Source organism: Vespa mandarinia, chromosome 2, assembly GCF_050613455.1.
Source record: "Vespa mandarinia isolate Hongniang chromosome 2, ASM5061345v1, whole genome shotgun sequence".
Taxonomy (NCBI): Eukaryota; Metazoa; Arthropoda; class Insecta; order Hymenoptera; family Vespidae; genus Vespa; species Vespa mandarinia.
Window position 1 is genome coordinate 7,545,769 of NC_140811.1, and position 19,845 is coordinate 7,565,613.

The following is a 19,845-nucleotide window of genomic DNA, read 5'->3' on the forward strand; positions in this document are numbered from 1 at the left end:
ACAAAAACCATGTCGATTCACAAAGAATACTCGCTTTAATTAAACTTCTTAAAGCGTCGATTTCGTTGTATTATTATTAATATAGAACGACACTTGTGCGATATTTGGATTTCTGCGATATAACGAATTACGTCAAAATTCACGTGTAACCGTGTGTCACTAAGCACATTATACAATTATTATTTATTTAACGAATGTGTCGACGTTACGTAAATAAGAGTTCTTATTGTTATATCCAAGTTTTCACTATGTTTATTATATACGTACACGTATTTTCCTTCTATTATATTTCATAAAATAATACATTTACACGTATACTAATTATATATACATATATATACATATATATATATCTATATATATATATATATATATATATATATATATATATATATAATATCATATACGTACTTTTAAATATAAACTCAATTAATTATCCTGCTAAAAAAGTAACCATTTCTACGAGCATTTACGATATGTAAACACATAATAGAGTGTAAACGTATGTTTTCGAGATACTTTTCAGATTAGATAAAAAAACATTCGAATTTTCTATACCCATACTTCTTTCCCAAACAAAATACATTCTTTCACAAATAATATTTTAACAATTATCGTTAGCATTTAATTGTTCAAGACAAAATATAGAATGTAAATAATAAATCATTTTTCGATATCAATGCTTCATTACAACCAATATTACGTAATAAGCAGGAATCATCTTATTTCCAATCTATTAAAATTTAATGATTTCAATCTTACCTCTGTATGTATTTACTAGTTATTCTCATTGTATATACATACGTTATCGATTGAGTCAACAGCATTAGCATTCTAAGAACAATGGTTGCAGTGATACGTGGTGGCAGCACCGGTATGCCTCATAATTCAAACTAAAATTCCTCGACTAATTTTCATCGATATTATTTCATTTAAATTAAAATTCTTCAATATAATAAAAGTCATTTTCTTTAAACTGCCACGATTATCATCGTAAGCAATGAATTAATAATTTCAAAAATATTGGGATACATAATCATTAAGAAGAATGAATTTCAAGAGAAAAAAAAATGGTGCTTTTATTTTACGATTATTCTTATAATAGATCACATAAATAATCTTGTTATTTTGAGCAAATAAATATTTATTTAGCCAAAGACGAAAAATTAAAAATAGCCTAACTACGTTAATTGTATTTAAATAAAAGAAGAATGTTACAAGTGCACATATTAGTACGTTCCGTGAAAAGAACATGATTTCTCATCGTTAACTTGAATCGCGGGAAAACCTCGCCCTTCGAATATTTCGCGAGAAGCTACGAAATATTCGTAACATAAAAATCAGGTCAAGGCGATGACTCGCGTCTGTTCCGATAAGAAATGCAACTCACAGCCCAGTTACGATTGATTTAATACTTTTAATATAACTAGATATATAGGTCTATTCTAGTCTCGGCAGAACGGAGAGACGCATGAGAGTGCGTGCTTGCGTTTTATCCTTAAACCGATCGATAAGTATAATTTGCTATTTATCATATATGTCGTGGGACGAAATAATAAAATTAAGTAAAATCTTAAAAACTATTCGAGTCTTATCGTTCTGTTAACTATAATCGATAACAGATAATACGTTTAACGAGATCGTAGTTTTTTCCAATCCGTTCTCTTCTATTCTTTCTTTTTTTCTTGGAACTCTTTTTAAAACATCACAAACAATAAACCGATAGACAAACAGTCGGATAGAAGGCAACAAAATTATTAAAAACAATCGAACTATACGAAATCTATCTAATCAACTATGATGAGATCAATCGTTGGAATGTATTAACCCTCTCTCTCTCTCTTTCCCTCTCTTGCTTCCTGTCTCTTCTTCATCCTACACACTCTCTCGTTCTCCGAAATCCAGATCGACTCGCCCTTTATTTAGCTGTAGGAAAGCGATAATATGCATCGGAACGACGTGTCTCCAAACTGAGATGAGGCGGGCAAGTATGCGAATAACATTCGAGTTCCTCTATACTACAACCAATACACTTGTTGCAACTGCAAATTAATCCAGCGCCGCAAACTCCCCACGATTCACTTGGTCCTCCGCAAATCTCACCAGGACCCTAGAAAAAAAAACTAATAAATATATATCTCAGAAAACACGATACAATTTTCATTGATCAAAAATATTCTATATTGAATATTATAAATTTATATCTTCTCTTTCAAAATGTGTCAAATAATTAAATGTATTTTATTATTTATTAGTTAGGAGCACTAACCCTTTTGCATACAGGAACACCACAAAGATCCGATATCGTGAAACCATACTTGCACTTATCGCAATCATATCCACATCCTTCGCAAGCTTGTCTCACGTCTTCACGCTGTCTGATGAAAGGATGCGCGAAGCTGCTCGATCTGAAACGTTCCTCGTTTTATTCTTCGTGCCCTTTTTTCCCGAATTTGCGAAAGAGATAAAAAATAATCATTTCTAGAGTACTTACACAAAGATGAAGGACAATAGCATGAGTACGTAAGTGGATTGGCCCGACATGTCGTTTCGAGTGTCTGAAACAGAAATGAAGAAGCATTGTATAGCGGATAATAAGACAATGTTCTTTAAATGATGATTTTCAAGAAAGTGATAGAAATTTAAATTCATTCGACCTATATAAAGCTCAAATACATGGAACTTTTTTATACTTCGTTACATTTCAATTGACAATATTTTCGTTCTTTATATCATCGCTGGCGCATTATTGATTATTCGATGATGTAACATTCAAAACAAATTGAAAAGTTTAATAATATAATAATTGTACGCATTTCTATGAGAAAAAATAAATACTAGTATATATATACGTGTGTGTGTGTAAATATGAATCTAATTTGCTGAACAAGAATATTTTTGTATTTTACAATCATATACGTCGATATGCCATAAAAGTTATCTCAAAGGTTATGACTGAACGTTGTCACTTTGCCCTCTTGCACCTTTGTTTTTACACCGGAGACCACCCGGAATCAAACGGTTCATATCTTCTCTTTTCAACGAAGAGGAAAAAACCCGATAAGACGATGAATTTTAAATCGCATTCTAAAGAAGACCGATATCCTTATTAATTAATATATGCCCAAACGATTAAAACATAACTTAGAAAGTTACAAGCCAAATGATAACGACACGTGTTCAAAGTAAATATTAGACACGTGTTTAAAGTAAATATTAAAATATTTTCAAAAAAAAAATAACAACATTATGAATAATTTTACTCGAACATTTGGAAACAAAAATTTGACAAATTAATTAAAGTTCCTCGTAAATAATCGATGTATTTATGTATCTCCGCTAGCATGTCAAATAATGGATAGATCGAATAATGGAAAATGTGAGAATCGTCTTTGTATAGCAGAAATACGTAACTTATTTTCCATAAAAAGTTAGAAGAATATCAAGTTGGGAATTTGTTGAAAACAAGGTACGATGTTGACTTCGCTATATAATATAATAGCTGACATTGGTCAACGGAATGTTAATGTGGGAGATCAGGCGCACGTGAGAGAGAAGTTATGTACGAACTCTGTATTCTGTAAATTATCGTACTGTAAATACCATTATCGAAGAAAGAAATAATTATACGCGGACTCATGCCGATTCATTGAACCCCGCTTTTACTTCGAGTATTTATTTATTTTTACACGGAAGATCTCAAGGTGAAATCGAAGGATAGTCAAAGATCGTAAGAAAATTTATTCATTTTATCATATGACTGATAACGAATCATAAAAGTTTAAAGTTGAACAGTCGATATCAACATCTAGCGGAAATTAAAAATCATATTTCACTAATGTTATTTTAAATCAAAGAAGCTTATAAACGTATTGTCAATACTTTGCGATGTATTCATTTATCCCGTAGAACAAGCTACGTGATCAATTTTACCAACTTCTTTTTTTTTATCAATTTTATTAATTATAATTATTATCATAAAATATCGAAATGGATCGTAAGTTTTAAGGGATAAAGAAAAATTTTAAAGGTTCTAAGTTATTTTTATATACTTAAGATGCCATCATTACCCATGAACACGTTCACTGACACCGCGAAACGTTCGAAAGAGGACGAGTATTCAAATAGCAATCCTTTCTTTGAGTTATGAGTTTTGCCTTCAGAGCAAATCCAAATAGAATCTTCCTCGCGAAAAGATCCATCGACATGGACGCCGATGTCTCGACGAGCACCGATCGGCACATGTATGCTGTCCTATGTAGACGCAACCGTTTTTCTTCGAACACGAAAGAAGAATAAGAAGAAAAAAAACAAGAAGAGAAGGCAATTAGATCGATCGCTTCGAGAGAGAGACAAGAGGAGACGGAGGAATATCGAACAAAAGTATTAAGAAAAAATGATACGGATAGAAATAGGATAATTCGAATCGGCTCGTCACTTGTCTCGCGGATTCGCCGTGCGATAGACGAAACCGTTGTCCCACATAGGATATAATGCAGTCGTGGAATCCCCCCACTTTTCAACATTGCGCCAGACGCCAGCCAAGAAATTTTCCCCCTTTATATCCCTCCTTCACATCTCGAGGGCAAAGACTAGCGCGTGAGAGAGATTTATCGATGTCCAGAAACAGAAAGAAAAGCCACTGGACTTTTTTCCGCCACTTACGCCTTCTCTCTTTATCTTTGTCTGTCTCTTTCTCTCACTCATTTCTTTGATTGTCACAGAAGCTTTTAGCTTAGTTCTTCCTACTCTCATATATCGTTTCTCTTTCTCTCTCTTTCTCTGTATCTCTCTCTCTCTCGCTCTCTCTCTCTCTCTTTTCTCTTTCACTCATTATTACCTCCTTCTTCTCTTTAATGCGATCATAGTAATCACAATTCCGGGAGATCCAGGAGTACAAGAATAATCGAAGCGTCGACGCCAGTAAGCGAACATCTCTTTCAACTCTACATCTCTTCTCGACCTCAATGATAGTGAATGAGAAAGAAAGAGAAGGAGAGAGAGAGAGAGAGAGAGGAAGCTTCCGCGAAATCGTTTGACTCTCTAATCGGACCGAACGTTTGATAATATCCCATGTAATTGTCAGTGGAAGCTACATTTTGCGCTGGGCCAAGGGTGCATAGTAAATAGATCTTCTACTTGACGTTCTTCGGCCAATTCCGCGTAATTTAATCGATTCGACAAAAAGAAATATATCTACGCACTATACTATACAAGAACAGATTGAAACCTTTTGTATAAGAAACTAAATCTTCTTGGTATCATTTGTTTTTTAAAAATTCAAAATTATGTTACCGATAACTCGTATTAATTATTAAAAGCAACGAGATTAATGACAATAATCTCCTCCTTTAAAAAATCGGTGACTTTTCTGATAGCTCTTGTCCTAACAAATCGTACTCGTTCCGTTCTTTGTTAAACAAGTTTCGAAAAGAACAACATAAAAGTAGAAATTATATGAATGTTTGTTCATTTCTAAAGGAAAAAGTTATTTAATATGAAATTTATATTGTAGTATAACTTATATTTGGAAAATATTATTCTCTTTCGATATATGAAGAAAATAATGAAAAAATATAAATATATAAGTATACAATTTCAAAGTTAACTTATAGAGGATTATAAAAAAAAAAAAAAGAAAAAGAAAGAATATTCGAGTAGGATCTATCCATAAGATAGAAAAAATTTTCATCATAATTTCAGAAATGTATCGAGCCAAGAGAGTAATAGTAAAAGCGAGAAAGAGAAGGAGACGTTTCTGAATGATCTTTCGAAGATCATCGAGCTATTCTTTAATGGCGAACGGCCACGTAGAAAGAGTGACGTACAATAAACGAAGAGGAAGCCGATAGATGAATGGGAAGGACTTTTCCCTTCTCCTTTCGTATCTTTTCATTTTAATGTACGTGGCTTCTTGGTAGCGTAGGTGTCGCGATTCGTAGATTCGGCTGATTCGCCCAGACGTAAACAAATTTTAGCGAATCGTGACGAGAGAAATCACGAACGGAGAATAGGACGAGTTAGAGTTGCACGTTCGCATATCTCGTCTTTCTAATAATAGCAACGAAAATTTGCGTTTCTCTTCGGCGATGCCAGATTTTCTTCGTCCACCTCCACCCCACTCTTCCCCATCCCCTTTTCGAGTAGCAGAAACCCCCAACGAATCTCTTCTTACATCGCGACCGTGAGATCGTACTCTTTATTTCGTAGCAGTCTACGTGCATCGGAAGAAGAGTCCCAGTAACGCATCGCTCGTCTCTCTTTTCACACGCGATCTCGATTCGAAAAGAGTAGTCACTTTCGAGAGAGAACAAATAACAGTAACGCGACTTTTCTTCATTTGTCCAATACAAATACAACATCTTTTCCACGACTTGAGACTTAGCGAATCCTATTATCGTCTAATCATCTTAAGGGTTGCCAGTTTGCGTGGCGATAATTTAAGAATTTTTATTTTCTCGAAGAAAACACCTTATAGGTGAGTTTAATTTTATCTAATTAACATCGCGAAGTAATTTATAATCGATTAAAAAATTATCTTTTTATTGTAATTGATAAAAAATGCTAAAATATATAAAGTATGTGAAAAAAGAAAAAAAAAAAGAAAAAGAATAAAATTTTTCTACCATTTTATTGGAATAAAATCAAACTCGACGATATATGTATGTTAATACATCGAAGAAAATCTTCGCGATTACTATGCTTGCATATAACCGAAATTCTTTGTCTATTCATTTCACGTCTAACAAACACTTTTGTTTGCAATGATTAAACGATTGCAAACTTTCAGTGCTAACATTCTTTCGGACTCCGGGCCAAGAAACTTTAAGTTTGTGTTCTCATTTCGCTTTTAGCACCAAACATATACACGCTTGCTAATCTACATCTCATTGATACTATCAACAAATTGAAGAGAACCAAGAAAACCATTTACTTCGATTAATATATAATAATAATTAAATTTAAACAATTAATAGAAAAGAAAAAATATATGGGTATAGATATGATTCATCTATTTTGACGATTTCTATGACTTTCTCATACAAATTTATTTCTCTTCTTAAAATCGATGATGCATCATCATCATCATCATCATCATCATCATCATCACATCGTACGAGACGACGACATTTGGCACGTTTACAATTTTATGATACACAATTAAAGTTATCTTCGAATTCCATTTGCATCATGTGTGTTTCCGGGTCATACGCCTAAAAGATATCGGTTTACGTGAATCTTTCGAATCTGGTTTATTTCGGAAATAAACCAGTTGCACAGTGTCAAATTGTAAACATCGCGCATTAACCACGCATTTAAATTTTTGCCAACTTGCGATCTAAATGCCAAATTTTATCCGCGTTATCCTTCTCTCAATTTGTACAAAATTTACATTTAATCCTATGATTTCTCATTCTCTCCTTCTCTCTCTCTCTCTCTCTCTATCTATCTATCTATCTATCTATTTATCTATCTATCTATCTATCTATCTATCTATCTATCTATCTCTATCTATCACATATTATTGATATTTATTGTTTTCCACGAAAAATATAAATAACAAGAAAAACATCGAGCGCATGCGATTTTAACGCTGACGCGGTCACACGTTCCGTCTAACTCGACTATCACGATCAACAAACTGTAAATATCTTCAATATTTTAATATCTCGTTCCTAAATGGATTAATAATAATAATTTCTCTTTCTCTTTTCCTTCTTCTTTCCCTTTTTATTTTTTTTCTTTGTTTTCTTTCTCTTTCTCTTTCTCTTTCTCTTTATCTTTATCTTTATCTTCACGAAAGAGATAAAAAAGACTTTTCGTAAAAACCACGCTATTATTTTTCTTCCACTCACAACTGTTTATTTTTAAACATCACTATATCCCGACTGAGAAATATTGCTTCCAGATTTACGTTTACAATAGTATCAACAAGGCGTACATTTTCGGCAGGGAATTTTGAACTAAGAAAGTATAAATAAACATCTAAATATATCATTCGAAAAGGGAAAAAGAGTATTTCCTCTGAAAGACCGATAGATGGATCGATAAAGTCAGAGAAAGTTTAAGTGTTCAATGTTTTCGCTTACGTAGGAAAGACGTACGATCAAGCGAACTTTAAGGTCCTCGGTTGAAAATAGTATGCGAAGCTGAATATAGAAGTGAAAAAGATAGGCGGATCTGCAGAGTGATCTTGCCAAAAGCTCGTTGCGTTCGAAAAGTGAATGCGAAGCGAATTCGATTTTTAACGTGTCGATCTATTTGCTAAATTAAAAGAAAAATTGTTGAACCATTGTATACGATTAAGACTCGTTAAGAAACTACAAATCATCAGTATAACATTCGCTTAATATCTCTTTTACGATTGTTTATTTCTAAATAAACATAAAATCGTTCGTGCCAGAGCTCGCTCGTACGATAAGCAAATCTTCTAAACGTTTCAAATGATATTTGTAAAATGTATTAAGTATCGAATGTAGAAGGAGTCTGATAAATGTATTTATATGATTTTAGGAAGACGATATGGGTATGATAACGCGGGTGAGGGGTCGTGTGAGAGCAAACTCGCTAACGGTGGACAAAGAGAAAACGGCACAAAGCGTTTGCCTCTTGAGCGCTGTTCTTTTGCTACCCTATTGTCCGCGTGGTCCTCTACCGCTCTTACCCTCACCAGCACCAGCCTTGTATTCGGCTTTGGTTTTACCTGTGGTATTAAGCGCTAATTACAGATATCCTGTTTACACGTTGAAAGCTCTCGTAGGGGCAACAGCAGGTAAAATAAGAAAAAAAAGAAAAATAAGAATTCTTTTTATTTAGTTTCCTACCGTATTGGAAACAATTATTTCTCTATGCCCTTTCTTTCGAAATTTCAAAATCGAAATTCTAAAAAAATTCATTTTTTTTTCCTTTACGATTAGTTATTACTACAAATTCGCCATCCAGTTCGTTATGTTTGGCGAATAAGAAAAAAAAAACCCAAGTCGCAACGAAAAGAGAGCCCATTACATATCAATCGGTTTAAAGTGTGTAATTCAATTCTGTTTTGTAAAATAGATCTTGAAGTATACATCAAGGCGAATATCCGTTAACTTACCGATATCAAAACGTTCAACGGAGAACAAAAGTTATAGATTTGCGCGATAGCCGTTTGGATAAATATATATACATATATATATACTTAGTATGTTAAATCTTATCGTACTATCAACGTAACGTTTCTACTGATATTTGTAATTGTACGCACAAAGGACTCTCGATCAGATCACATTCATAAAAATCGAGCAAAGGGGCAATGGAAGAGCAACAACACCCATTGATAAAATAGTAGAAAAACACACGCAAACATTGATAAAATAGAAAAATCTAGTCTCTCGTGTGAGAAAACCTAAAAAAAATCTACAATGTTTGTACAAACAAATCGATATGATCTATTCTAATCTAATCAAAATGGATAAATGGATAGACTCTCCCTCTCTCTCTCTCTTTCTCTCTCTTTCTCTTTCTTTCTCTTTCTTTTTTGTGTTTCTTTCTCACCTTCTATCGTTTCGTCTTCGATCTCTACGGCGATGTCCTGTCCTCGTTATCGAAGGTAACTCACCACGATGACGGAGAAACGCTATGTGCCACTGTCGACCAAGACGGGTTGTTTTATAGGTAGAGATTCGTCCGCCCGATCGAGCGCACGAATCCCGAAGGATGATCTTGGTTGCCATGTGAATCGTTCGACGCCAAGGCGACATCATCCCCCCGGTCTCTGCCCGCACCTGCCAGCCCTCGTGTCTGTCCGTCTTATCCTCTTCGTTGATGACTCTTCCAACTGACATCCATTAATATGCAAATTTGTATTGCCAGCCGTTGCGAAAAATGAAGACGATCGACGGCAACATCGATTACGTTATCCTCAATTAACGGAAATGATGGACCCTTGGCGTTAGCCACGAAGGAAGTTGAAATATTGTGAATCCTAAGAATGTCCTACCACTTAGTTATCTATAAAGGCTGCGTAATCGTAAAACGTACAAAATAGATACTTCGATAGCGATCGTATCTTTTCCTTCAGCCTTTTCCTTTTTTCTTTCCTTTTTACTTTCATCATAGAATACAAGAGCATGAGAAGAAAAAACAAAATATATATATATATATATTTATACACACACACACATACACACACACACAATATATAAGGATGATTTAAAAAATGTGATCTCATTTGATGAGCAATTAATGATTCGTATTTTCCTTCGGAAAGAAAAAAAGATATTATGCGATTGATAAGACCTTATCCTTCTTTTCTTCAAACTATTTCTTTTAATACAACTAATACTTCACGGGTTCGCGCGTATCCTGTGCTTATTTAAGCTCAATGATCTTTGCAGTTCATAACTTATACTGGTAAAAGATGATTAACGTTACTATTTTGTAATATTTTTAATATATAATACATTGTATATACCGATTGGTAAATTTATATTTACTAATAATCCTTCATTAAATCAATATTTTCTTTTAAACGGTAATGGATTGATTTTTTTAATATATGTAAAATAAATATTACGTATGTTCATAGGTGGATTCTCGAAAGCTTGGAAACCCCTTTATCGTTTCTTAAGACGTCTCTATGGACCCGTCGATCGTGCAGAAAATCTTTTTCTAAGAATGAAAAACATTTCCGTGATGGCAAATCAAATAGTTTTCTTGATGCTCGCAGATAAAGTTTTGGTACCGAAGGAAAGAATGACCTGCCTTTACACTCTTATGTTTTATAACGTTATCGCTTATTGCGTGAGCTATATAAAGGAACTGATCGAAAAGGAAGACTGGACACCTTATGTTACTTTAACAGAGAGATCGCAGATCAAACATCTCGCTATGTCGGCCACGAAGATTGTCTTAGAATGGACCAAGGCCGTTACATTCGTTGTTACTCTGACCTTCATGCTCCTCGTATTCGGTTTGGAACAAGGACTCGAACATTATAAGTAAGTCTTCCGGTAATTCTTTTATTCTCACAATCAACAAATGCGAGAGCATTACCTTGACGTTCAAAAAGAAAATATCATTGCTGACACAGATTCTTGGAGTCTTTCAGGACGGATAATATGTCGGATCATAAATTAAAACATAATTCCTTTCAATTATATTATATTTATTAAAACATTATAATATTCTTATTGTTTAAATAACAGTTCATAGATATTTTTATTTTATTATACAGGCCCTCCACGTTGTATACCGTATTGACTTGGATTTATTATTCGGCAACGGAAAAGGTCTTCGTCGACATGTTCCCAACGATTCTAGGATATCTACAACTGGAAGCATTGGAAAACATCGAAAATCTTTATGCTCCTGTGATATTAAGATACTTTACTATTGGTATATCAGCTTTCTTCAGTCTTATACTCTTACCAACGGCACCCTGGAGATTCCTTTTTGTTGCAACTTATCTAAACGTTTATCTGAGATGGAAGGAACTTATGCAAAACTCTGGGGCAGCGTTAAAACGCGAACGGGAGATATTAAATCGATATAGGAAGGCCACTGTGGAGGAAATCGATAGGTTCGACGATGTCTGCTCCGTTTGCCTTTGTATCATGACAAAAGCCAGGGTGACACCCTGCCATCATCTCTTCCATGCGGATTGCCTCAGGCAATGTTTAAAGACTAGCGACAGCTGTCCCATGTGCAAGCGAGAACTTAAGTTCGACTGAAATACTACGTGCTACACACGTTAATGGAAAAGAAATGTATATACATATATACGTTCGTTCCTTTTTATTTTTATTACTTTTTACTATTCTGTCGTGTTAAGTTCCACTCAGAGAATAATCCTTCTATACGTCCAATCAACATTTACAATCAGAGATCGAATCGCCGTTTTGGATAGTATACGTTATATTTTTAATAGAAATTGAAAAGGAGAACTTTTTTTCGAATATCCATATAAGATGTATCTTTATACATCTCATTCCATTACTTATTCCATCTTATTTGTACAAGTAAAATCTACTAAATTCTTTTATTTATTCAGATTAGTATTTCAGTTCGAAACTTGGGTATAGATAACTTTAAATAAAAGATAATACATTTTATACTGACATACATCAAAGCATCCTAAACAACATATAAGAACGAATGTTCCTTTAAGCATACACTGTTCTGTGATATATAAAAAAGGATATAAAAAACATCTTTTCTCTGAATAAATGTTAATAAAGAAATCACCATGTCTTTTATATATGTATATATATATATATATATATATATATATATGTATATATATATAGTTTGTAGTTATACTATATATACTCTATACTATATAATCTTTTTATAGTATAGTACTATGATTATAAAAATTGGTAAAGTTTGCTAATATTTTATATTGATAACATTAATTTTTATCTTATTTATACATACAATTTAATTAAAATCTCGTTTAACTTAGTTACGTTTCACCCGGATATTTTATTGTCATATCTATATATTCCCCATCTGGACTATCATAGTTTTGTATTGGTGGTGTATGACAAGGACCTTGTTTTAAATATGGCAAAAAGGTAAGATCAATCTAAAATAACAAATACTTGCGTACTTGCAGTTAAAGATAATAAAAGAAATAATTTAATACAATAAACAAAACATATACCTGTATCGCTTCATTATATAATTCTTCTGATTCAGCTTTTAGCTCTTTCAGTGCTCTGTTTTGAGACAACATTAACTCTTCTATTGTTTGAATATCATTCTTATGTTGTTTGGTTTTATATCTAGTCCATTCTTTTTGTAACAATACTCTTTTATCTTCTTCCTCTTCGGATAAAGATGGAAAGATACGTTTCCTTTGTCTATATAAGAAAAATTAAAAGCTTTAAAGTCGGCAATAAACAAAACGACAATAATTAATAAATTCCTGATATTACTCTTTCTCATTTTTTAAGAATAATGGTATTTCCAATTCACTAATGGGCTTTAATTTTTTAGCAAATTTTTGTAAACGACGAATTGACTTTTCCAATTTCTTTTTTTTTCTTTCTTCTCTTTGTCTAATTATAGCTGGATCTAATTTCTTCTTCTTTTTCAATGGTTCTGCGCTGTGTACATAAGTTATTGATCATTTCAAATATTTTTTATATTATTAATTTGTTATTTGTATTTTTTATATATTAATTTGTTGTCAGACAATATTAAATTATATTTAAGCAATGTTATGAAAATACATACAGAAGCATATTAGTTATACCAAACTGTAGTGGGTTACCATAAGTAGATATATTACGTATACTTGTGATAGCACATTTAGATAATCTGTAAAAAAAATTTCAAATAATTTAATAGTCTATTAATATATTATCGTAATTAATATAATTATATAATTTCATCTATATTTTGAGTATTTATACAATTATGTTCGATACGAACTAACCCCATTTTTTCTTATTTGAAATGTATATATATTTGCATATTATTACCAAATTTTCCATAATTTTATAAAAAGCTAAAATATATTAATACCTTGAAAATACAGGTAAAACACTAAGAAGACCCATATTTTTGTTTACTTGGATTACATCAGATCACAGTGAAACGTTTATTGCGGTATCGCTTTTAACAGAAGCGATTTTTTATTTCCTATATTCAATAAATTAAAATAAAAAAGGTTACTCAACTTTTTTTTTTTATTAAACAAATACTAAACATTACCTTTAAAACAATATTCTACTCGCTCATCTTTTTTATTTAAAAAAGAAAGGTATAAAATATAAATTAAATATAATAACCTATAACACTTCCCTCACAAATATATGTATGTACATTATGAAGGAAACTAAACTCTCAACGATTTGATTTAAACGCCGCCATTGGTTAGAATATGAAACACTATTTCCAAATCAGAAATCGTACGTATACATTAGTAAGATTATTGTTGTTAAAAGAAGGAAGAGTTAGAATCTTTTATTGCATTGGTATATTTACATATTTTAATATATTCTTTGTATATGTATATAATATATTGATTATTTATATGTATATATAAATATCAAGATACATCTCATTATTATTAATTTCTGTAAAGTTTTTTAATTAAATTTATAGTTATTTTATCAAAACCGGGATTGTGTAATATTATAGAACAAATAAATATAATTAGAATATTTAAATAGAAGATATAAACATTTTTAAAAGATCATGTGTTCTTTAAATGCTTGTTCATGTGATTTTAATGATGACATCACACCAAAAATTGATGCAATACAAATTTTGTAAGTAATTGTTTTACAATTATTTCTAAAAAATGCATAATCATTAATAACATAACATAGTTTATTATACTTTATAGACATTCCGATATATGCAAAAAGTGTCGGACTGATAGCAGTGAAATAATATTAAGAAAAAAGGATGGATATTGCACATCTTGTTTTTTAATGAATACAACGCACAAGTTCAGAGCAGCTCTTGGTAAATCAAAAATCATCCATCGAGGAGATACAATACTTATTGGATATTGTGGTAGAGACAATTCAACTGCACTGCTACATTTGATTAAATCTGGAATGAGTGAAACGACTCACAAAAAAATTATATTTAATGTAGTCATATTTTTTATTAATGGTAAATTATTTTCATTTTACTATAAGTCAAATTTTGCTTAAAAGGTTTTTATAAAAAGAAAATTCTTTCGATATTGTTTACAGATGGGATCGTAGAAGAATATACAGTAAATGAAAGAAAAAAAATGTTAGATACAATAGCTAAACAAGTGAAAATGTTTGGATTTGTAGGATATACAGCATCTTTACAAGAATCTTTGTGTGAAAATGATATTCCAAATATTTATCTGATGGATGATCCAGAAGTTGTAATAGATGAAAATGACGTTATATCAAATATGCTTAATAATTTACCTGATGATAGTGCGAGGGAAGAATTATTACGGCAGTTACGTCACAGACTACTTATCTTAGCCGCAAGAAAATTAGAATGCAATAAAGTATTTGTTGCTGATTGTGCAACAAATATTGCTGTAAATATATTAAGTGATATATCACTTGGTCGTGGTGCTCAGCTTTCTCCAGATATAGATTTTTCTGATACAAGATATACGGATGTTATGCTTCTAAGACCAATGAAAGATTTTACAAAAGAGGAAATAATCAATTATTTAAATTGTAATAAGTTAAATGCTGTACGATCTAGTAAACAAAATAATATGAATTTGTCAACTTCTATACAAGCATTAACAAATAAATTCATATCTCAATTAAATTCAGAGTTTCATGGAACTGTATCTACAGTTTTTCGCACAGGTGGAAAATTATCAACAGAATTACTTGCGTGTCAAAATTTAGAAAAAAATTCAGTATGTGCTCTTTGTAACATACCTTTAGATACAAAGGTAACAAATGATGAAATATCAGCTTTGCAAGGAACAACATTTTCTGCTCTTTTATCATCAAATAACATAGATATTGATAATACCAAAGAAAAAACCAATGATTTACTTAATGTTAATCCAGAGGAATTAACAGTACAAATAAATCACTCTGAAGAAAATAATAAAAATGAACACAATAATAGTAATATTACTAATGGAAAAGAATGTACTTGGAATGTCAAAGAATACAAAAAATGTAAGACACAATCTCTCAGCTTAAATGATATATTAAAACATCTTTGTTATTCTTGTCGATTGATCTTTCGATCTTCTGACATAAAATCTATACCTTTATTTGTATTGAATACTATTCAAACAAGATTATAATATGAAATTAGGCCGAATTAAATCACAGATTTATTATTATAATTACTAATTTACATAATAAAACGAAATTGTTTTTTGATTTTAAGTTTTTTATTACATATTTTTTTCTAACCAGTTAAATGTCCCACGTATTTAGAATTCAATATGGCTGCTATGATATACAAGCAAATATTGTAAGATAGAAGATACTCATCTGTGTAGTCGTTACCAATCAGTAACTATCATATTTACTACTAATAATCATTTGTTCGACAGTTAATAACAAATTGCATTACACAAGAATTTAGAAATTTATATCAGGTAAGTATCTAATATGGAATATAAATCGAGAAAGGTTAGTAACGTGAATTTTATAAAATCTTGTCTAAAATTATGTAATAATGTCAATGTAAAAATTATATAAAACTAAATTTGTAAAATTGACACAATAATAAATGCAAAATTAATTATATTTTTAAATTTATAAAGGCAATATATCTTTTCAACAGTTAAAGTAACACATATAGATTATTTTCAATTTACTTTGATTTATTCTAGAAAATTCAGCTTTTGGATTAGTGAGAAAATAAAAAGATAATATTATATCATATCATAAAAAGATGATATTAAGGTTTTAATATCTTACAAAAAGAATTTTAAAAATCATCAAATATTTAATAATGATTTAAGGTATGTTTATAATAAAATTGTATGATACAAAAAATATATATTATTGTTTTAGGTTTATTATGGAGTCATATGTCGAGAAAATTCCATTAATAACAACTTCAATCTCAAGTCATTACCGACGGACTTTTAATGTTCAACTGGTACCTAAATGTGCAGATTTTGAACTAAAAGCAATAGAGTGTTATGAAGCTTATGGCTATCAGGGGGGGCGAAAGAAACAGTTATGTCAAGACTATCTTGCTGATCTTAAAGAATGTTTATTTAAAAGAAAGTCTATACTTCGATTACAAACAATGCACGAGGAAAGAATGCGCCAATACAAAGAAGGAATTAGAAAGAAAGAAGATATTTTTGCTCCATCACCGCCTCAAGACTCGTTATAAACATGTCATGATTCTTAAAATGAGATATAGTCTTTATTAAAAAATGTATGTAACGTAAATAAACATTTAAATATATTAAAATCTATCCGTTCTTAACCCATTATAAGAAACAGATCATATATACAATACAATATAAATTATTCTAAAAAACAATAAAATCTAAAGCATAATTAAAAATATTACTTATTTCATCTAGAAATTCAATGAAAAATTGTAAATGTAATAATCATTACGTCATTTTTACCAAGATTTGTTCTATCTTCGAAAAAAAGAATTATTATTAATGATTACAAAAGAAAAAATTTCAAATGATTACAGGCATTCGTTTAAGAATCGCATTTTTCTTATACGTTTGAATCTTTGAACAAATATGATTTCATTCGGATGCATATTTTAACGAACGATTATTGCAAATATAAAAAAAAAATTATTTTGAATGAAGAGTTCGTAACAAGGAACAATTCGTAAAAAGTTGAAAAATATTAAAATCGATAATTATAAAACAGTTAAAAATTTGACAGACGAAGAAGTGGGCTTAAAGAAGGAAAATAGAGAAAGAAGAGCCGTAACAGGCAACCAACAGATGGCGAGAGTTGAGGAAAAGATCGAAGGGATAAACGGTGGTGGCGGTGGTGGCGGTGGTAATGGTGGTGTTGGTAAGGTGCACCTGTCTGTCATCGCCGCCGAGCGCCGACTGTCAATCTGACTGACGCTCTACAGTTCGCACATAGATAGAAGCGAAAGAATTCTTGGTTATACAAAGAGGATAGACGCAAGAAAAGGAAAGAAAGAAGGATAAGGTGGGAAGGAAGAACAAAAACGTGACTATCGAAAGTCGTTAACGATACACACGCCGGTAAGTTCATATTCGTATTCGTTCTCGTTGCCGTTCTCGTTCTCTTTATTGTCGTTGTTGTTTTCGCGAGAGAGCAAAAAAAAAAGGTTAAATAGAAGAAAAAGATAGCCGAAGGGTCAAAAAAGACTTGTGGCTGCGACGGCGTGGACGCGTGCCTCGTTACATCGTGCTCACCGGGCCGCGCGCGCGCTCGTCTCGAGAGAAAAGGGGGGAAAAACGGCGTGGGCTCGACAAAGCGCGGGAATCGCAACGTCCTCTTCATCGACGACGTACGATAATATACTTCTACGTGCTTTTCATTATTTTCCTTCTTCGAGGAAACGACATCGACGAGATTGCTCCTAACATTTTACGACTAAAGCGAAATCCACTTTCTTCTGTTTGACAGCTCGTGTTTGACGGTGTAAACAACGTCGCTGCTACACTCCGGTCTGGCGCGCATACATTGCATCTACGTCGGTCTACCCGCTATGGATCATCGTATCGGTAAGTAATCGAATTTATTCCTTTTTAATATCTCAACAAATTAATTCGTAAAGGTGTTGAAAGATACAGAAAAAAACAAAAATTAAAAGAATCGTCTATCGAGAAAATCATAAGAATCGAGAAAACGACTTGTGCGAAAACTTGCGTCTAAGATTAGTGTATGTTTATATGTGCACGTGTTATATGTGTATCTCTTTATGTGAATGTCGAATTTCCGGCGTCAGACGCCACTGGCGCGAGCGGAGCAGACACGTGGTGGCGCGCAAAGCCTTCCGTAAGCGCGCCACGGGGCTCACTTGACTATCGCCAAGGATTCTGCTTCTTTCACGCACTCTCTACCAGCGGATTTCGTGCTTCGCCGGCTGTCAACCCGTCTTCTCTCTTTCTCTCACTTAAGAAAGATTGCGCGCGAGTTTGTACGCGGCGTCCCTTCTACCATCTCTCTCTCTCTCTCTCTCTCTCTCTCTCTCTCTCTCTCACTCACTCACTCACTCACTCACTCACTCACTCACTCACTCACTCACTCTCTCTTTTTCTCTCTCTCTCTCTCTCTCTCTCTCTCTCTCTCTCTCTCTCATTCTCTTAACGCGTTACTGCGTGATATCTCGAAATGCGAAAATTCGTGAAAGCAAGAAACTCCAATGATCAATGCAATTAAAAATTTTCTCTTATTATTTTAACGAATGAAGACTTCCTTTTATTTTTTACGATAATGAAAAGATCTATAAAGGAGGATATACGAAGTCCTTCTATTAAAACCACGTATTATATTAAATCGTTCGTACATTATCACAGTTAGAGTTAGTCTCTTGTCATCGACATTTTATCGACTTCGTTGTTCATATATATATATATATATATATATATATATATATATATATATTCAATATATATTGAATAATAACGACAATATAGTTGATGTCACCGTGTATAAAAAATATCGAATGTTATTTACTTAGTAAACCAACGACGAGAAAAAGAGAAAGAGAAAAGTGAGGTTACTTCGATTGCTCCATGTTGTCTGTTTTTCGGCCGGAAATGAAACGTGCTTTATCGCATGACTTTCGATGGATATTACTTTCGTCCGTTCTATTGATATACTTTATAAATATGTGTATACAATATCGTTATAAATCAGACACGATTGTTGAATTATTCGTATTTTCATGTTGAACATGTGCCTCTTAATAGATAATATGTCGAAAGATCGATAAAGGTTACATGTTCAAAAGCGAGAGAGAGAGAGAGAGAGAGAGAGAGAGAGAGAGAGAGAGAGAGAGAGAGAGAGAGAAAAGAATTATTTACTTCGATTTGTCTTCTTTCTCGTTTACAATAAACGACTTTTCCTTCTTTCCTCGTGGAGGTAGATTCCGTTTCCGGCGGATGCGAATATTACACTGCTTTGAACACGCTCTGTCTTTCTTTTATCTTCTTTTACATTAATTTACTGTTTTTCTTTTATATATATTCTATTGTATTATTAAATTATATATATAATATAATAGAATATATTATTTTTAATTCATTAAATAGATACATCATTTAGAATAAAATATATTCTTTTTGATTAGGAATATTATTATATATAGATAAATTCGTAATTGAAAAATAAAAAAGTTAAAAGAAGAAAAAAAAAGAAAAAGAAATATGTATATATATGCGTTGTAATACCACATTTAATTTATTGC

The 19,845-nt window shown here is 32.0% G+C and overlaps 6 protein-coding genes across 14 annotated transcripts in view; 4 read left to right on the top strand and 2 right to left on the bottom strand.

Annotated features, from left to right (window-relative positions):
* Nucleotides 1-1,078: 1,078 nt before the first annotated feature.
* On the bottom strand, nucleotides 1,079-9,609 carry Qbp-1 (Queen brain-selective protein-1). 4 transcript variants are annotated; one of them, XM_035888123.2, is made up of 5 exons: nucleotides 7,857-7,942; nucleotides 4,071-4,276; nucleotides 2,495-2,558; nucleotides 2,270-2,408; nucleotides 1,079-2,110 (listed from the first exon to the last, which is right to left on the bottom strand). In XM_035888123.2, the coding sequence occupies exons 2-5, from the start codon at nucleotides 4,072-4,074 to the stop codon at nucleotides 1,919-1,921; spliced, it is 399 nt and encodes a 132-aa protein (XP_035744016.1). In that variant the 5' UTR covers nucleotides 4,075-4,276; nucleotides 7,857-7,942; the 3' UTR covers nucleotides 1,079-1,918. The 4 variants fall into 4 exon arrangements, with proteins under 4 accessions (XP_035744016.1, XP_035744017.1, XP_035744019.1 ...); XM_035888124.2 differs by lacking the exon at nucleotides 7,857-7,942 and adding an exon at nucleotides 4,841-5,410; XM_035888126.2 differs by lacking the exons at nucleotides 4,071-4,276; nucleotides 7,857-7,942 and adding an exon at nucleotides 9,535-9,609.
* LOC118451492 (uncharacterized) lies at nucleotides 6,168-12,092 on the top strand. Of its 3 annotated transcripts, none has more exons than XM_035888119.2 (4): nucleotides 6,168-6,478; nucleotides 8,515-8,773; nucleotides 10,568-10,979; nucleotides 11,216-12,092. In XM_035888119.2, exons 2-4 carry the CDS (start codon nucleotides 8,524-8,526, stop codon nucleotides 11,709-11,711), a joined length of 1,158 nt encoding a protein of 385 aa, XP_035744012.1. In that variant the 5' UTR covers nucleotides 6,168-6,478; nucleotides 8,515-8,523; the 3' UTR covers nucleotides 11,712-12,092. The 3 variants fall into 3 exon arrangements, with proteins under 3 accessions (XP_035744012.1, XP_035744013.1, XP_035744014.1); XM_035888120.2 differs by lacking the exon at nucleotides 6,168-6,478 and adding an exon at nucleotides 8,058-8,413; XM_035888121.2 differs by lacking the exon at nucleotides 6,168-6,478 and adding an exon at nucleotides 8,058-8,334.
* Nucleotides 12,093-12,336: 244 nt separating this feature from the next.
* Nucleotides 12,337-13,831, bottom strand: mRpL40 (mitochondrial ribosomal protein L40). Of its 2 annotated transcripts, none has more exons than XM_035861337.2 (6): nucleotides 13,702-13,831; nucleotides 13,513-13,629; nucleotides 13,222-13,305; nucleotides 12,921-13,091; nucleotides 12,647-12,845; nucleotides 12,337-12,534 (listed from the first exon to the last, which is right to left on the bottom strand). In XM_035861337.2, exons 2-6 carry the CDS (start codon nucleotides 13,545-13,547, stop codon nucleotides 12,478-12,480), a joined length of 546 nt encoding a protein of 181 aa, XP_035717230.1. In that variant the 5' UTR covers nucleotides 13,548-13,629; nucleotides 13,702-13,831; the 3' UTR covers nucleotides 12,337-12,477. The 2 variants fall into 2 exon arrangements, with proteins under 2 accessions (XP_035717230.1, XP_035717229.1); XM_035861336.2 differs by having other exon boundaries at nucleotides 12,339-12,568.
* Ctu2 (Cytosolic thiouridylase subunit 2) lies at nucleotides 13,825-16,032 on the top strand. 2 transcript variants are annotated; one of them, XM_035861334.2, is made up of 4 exons: nucleotides 13,825-13,898; nucleotides 14,095-14,261; nucleotides 14,339-14,613; nucleotides 14,697-15,839. In XM_035861334.2, exons 2-4 carry the CDS (start codon nucleotides 14,188-14,190, stop codon nucleotides 15,761-15,763), a joined length of 1,416 nt encoding a protein of 471 aa, XP_035717227.1. In that variant the 5' UTR covers nucleotides 13,825-13,898; nucleotides 14,095-14,187; the 3' UTR covers nucleotides 15,764-15,839. The 2 variants fall into 2 exon arrangements, with proteins under 2 accessions (XP_035717227.1, XP_085511545.1); XM_085655419.1 differs by adding an exon at nucleotides 15,900-16,032 and having other exon boundaries at nucleotides 13,869-14,261; nucleotides 14,697-15,632.
* ND-15 (NADH dehydrogenase (ubiquinone) 15 kDa subunit) lies at nucleotides 15,907-16,900 on the top strand. Of its 2 annotated transcripts, none has more exons than XM_035888169.2 (2): nucleotides 15,907-16,063; nucleotides 16,485-16,900. In XM_035888169.2, exon 2 carries the CDS (start codon nucleotides 16,492-16,494, stop codon nucleotides 16,813-16,815), a length of 324 nt encoding a protein of 107 aa, XP_035744062.1. In that variant the 5' UTR covers nucleotides 15,907-16,063; nucleotides 16,485-16,491; the 3' UTR covers nucleotides 16,816-16,900. The 2 variants fall into 2 exon arrangements, with proteins under 2 accessions (XP_035744062.1, XP_035744063.1); XM_035888170.2 differs by having other exon boundaries at nucleotides 15,917-16,097.
* Nucleotides 16,901-17,460: 560 nt separating this feature from the next.
* The window catches only part of LOC118439818 (uncharacterized), a 41,053-nt gene continuing 38,668 nt past the window's right edge, over nucleotides 17,461-19,845 (top strand). The window contains exons 1-2 of the mRNA XM_035862013.2: nucleotides 17,461-17,671; nucleotides 18,060-18,157. Coding sequence (XP_035717906.1) covers nucleotides 18,142-18,157 — 16 coding nt within the window. The 5' untranslated portion in view covers nucleotides 17,461-17,671; nucleotides 18,060-18,141. The remainder of the gene's footprint in view (nucleotides 17,672-18,059; nucleotides 18,158-19,845) is intronic.

Bases quoted from the DNA above. Each gene is read 5' to 3' on its own strand.
- Ctu2 (XM_035861334.2), top strand. From the start codon at position 14,188: ATGTGTTCTTTAAATGCTTGTTCATGTGATTTTAATGATGACATCACA. The intron at 14,262-14,338 runs GTAAGTAATTGT...TATACTTTATAG, and splicing joins ATTGATGCAATACAAATTTT to ACATTCCGATATATGCAAAA. The intron at 14,614-14,696 runs GTAAATTATTTT...TATTGTTTACAG, and splicing joins AGTCATATTTTTTATTAATG to ATGGGATCGTAGAAGAATAT.
- ND-15 (XM_035888169.2), top strand. From the start codon at position 16,492: ATGGAGTCATATGTCGAGAAAATTCCATTAATAACAACTTCAATCTCA.
- LOC118451492 (XM_035888119.2), top strand. From the start codon at position 8,524: ATGGGTATGATAACGCGGGTGAGGGGTCGTGTGAGAGCAAACTCGCTA. The intron at 8,774-10,567 runs GTAAAATAAGAA...GTATGTTCATAG, and splicing joins TCTCGTAGGGGCAACAGCAG to GTGGATTCTCGAAAGCTTGG. The intron at 10,980-11,215 runs GTAAGTCTTCCG...TTTATTATACAG, and splicing joins CAAGGACTCGAACATTATAA to GCCCTCCACGTTGTATACCG.
- Qbp-1 (XM_035888123.2), bottom strand. The intron at 2,409-2,494 runs GTAAGTACTCTA...GGAACGTTTCAG, and splicing joins CTATTGTCCTTCATCTTTGT to ATCGAGCAGCTTCGCGCATC. The intron at 2,111-2,269 runs GTTAGTGCTCCT...TTTTTTTTCTAG, and splicing joins GTGTTCCTGTATGCAAAAGG to GGTCCTGGTGAGATTTGCGG.
- mRpL40 (XM_035861336.2), bottom strand. From the start codon at position 13,547: ATGGGTCTTCTTAGTGTTTTACCTGTATTTTCAAG. The intron at 13,092-13,221 runs GTATGTATTTTC...TTATGTACACAG, and splicing joins GGTATAACTAATATGCTTCT to CGCAGAACCATTGAAAAAGA. The intron at 12,846-12,920 runs GTAATATCAGGA...TTTCTTATATAG, and splicing joins TTCTTAAAAAATGAGAAAGA to ACAAAGGAAACGTATCTTTC.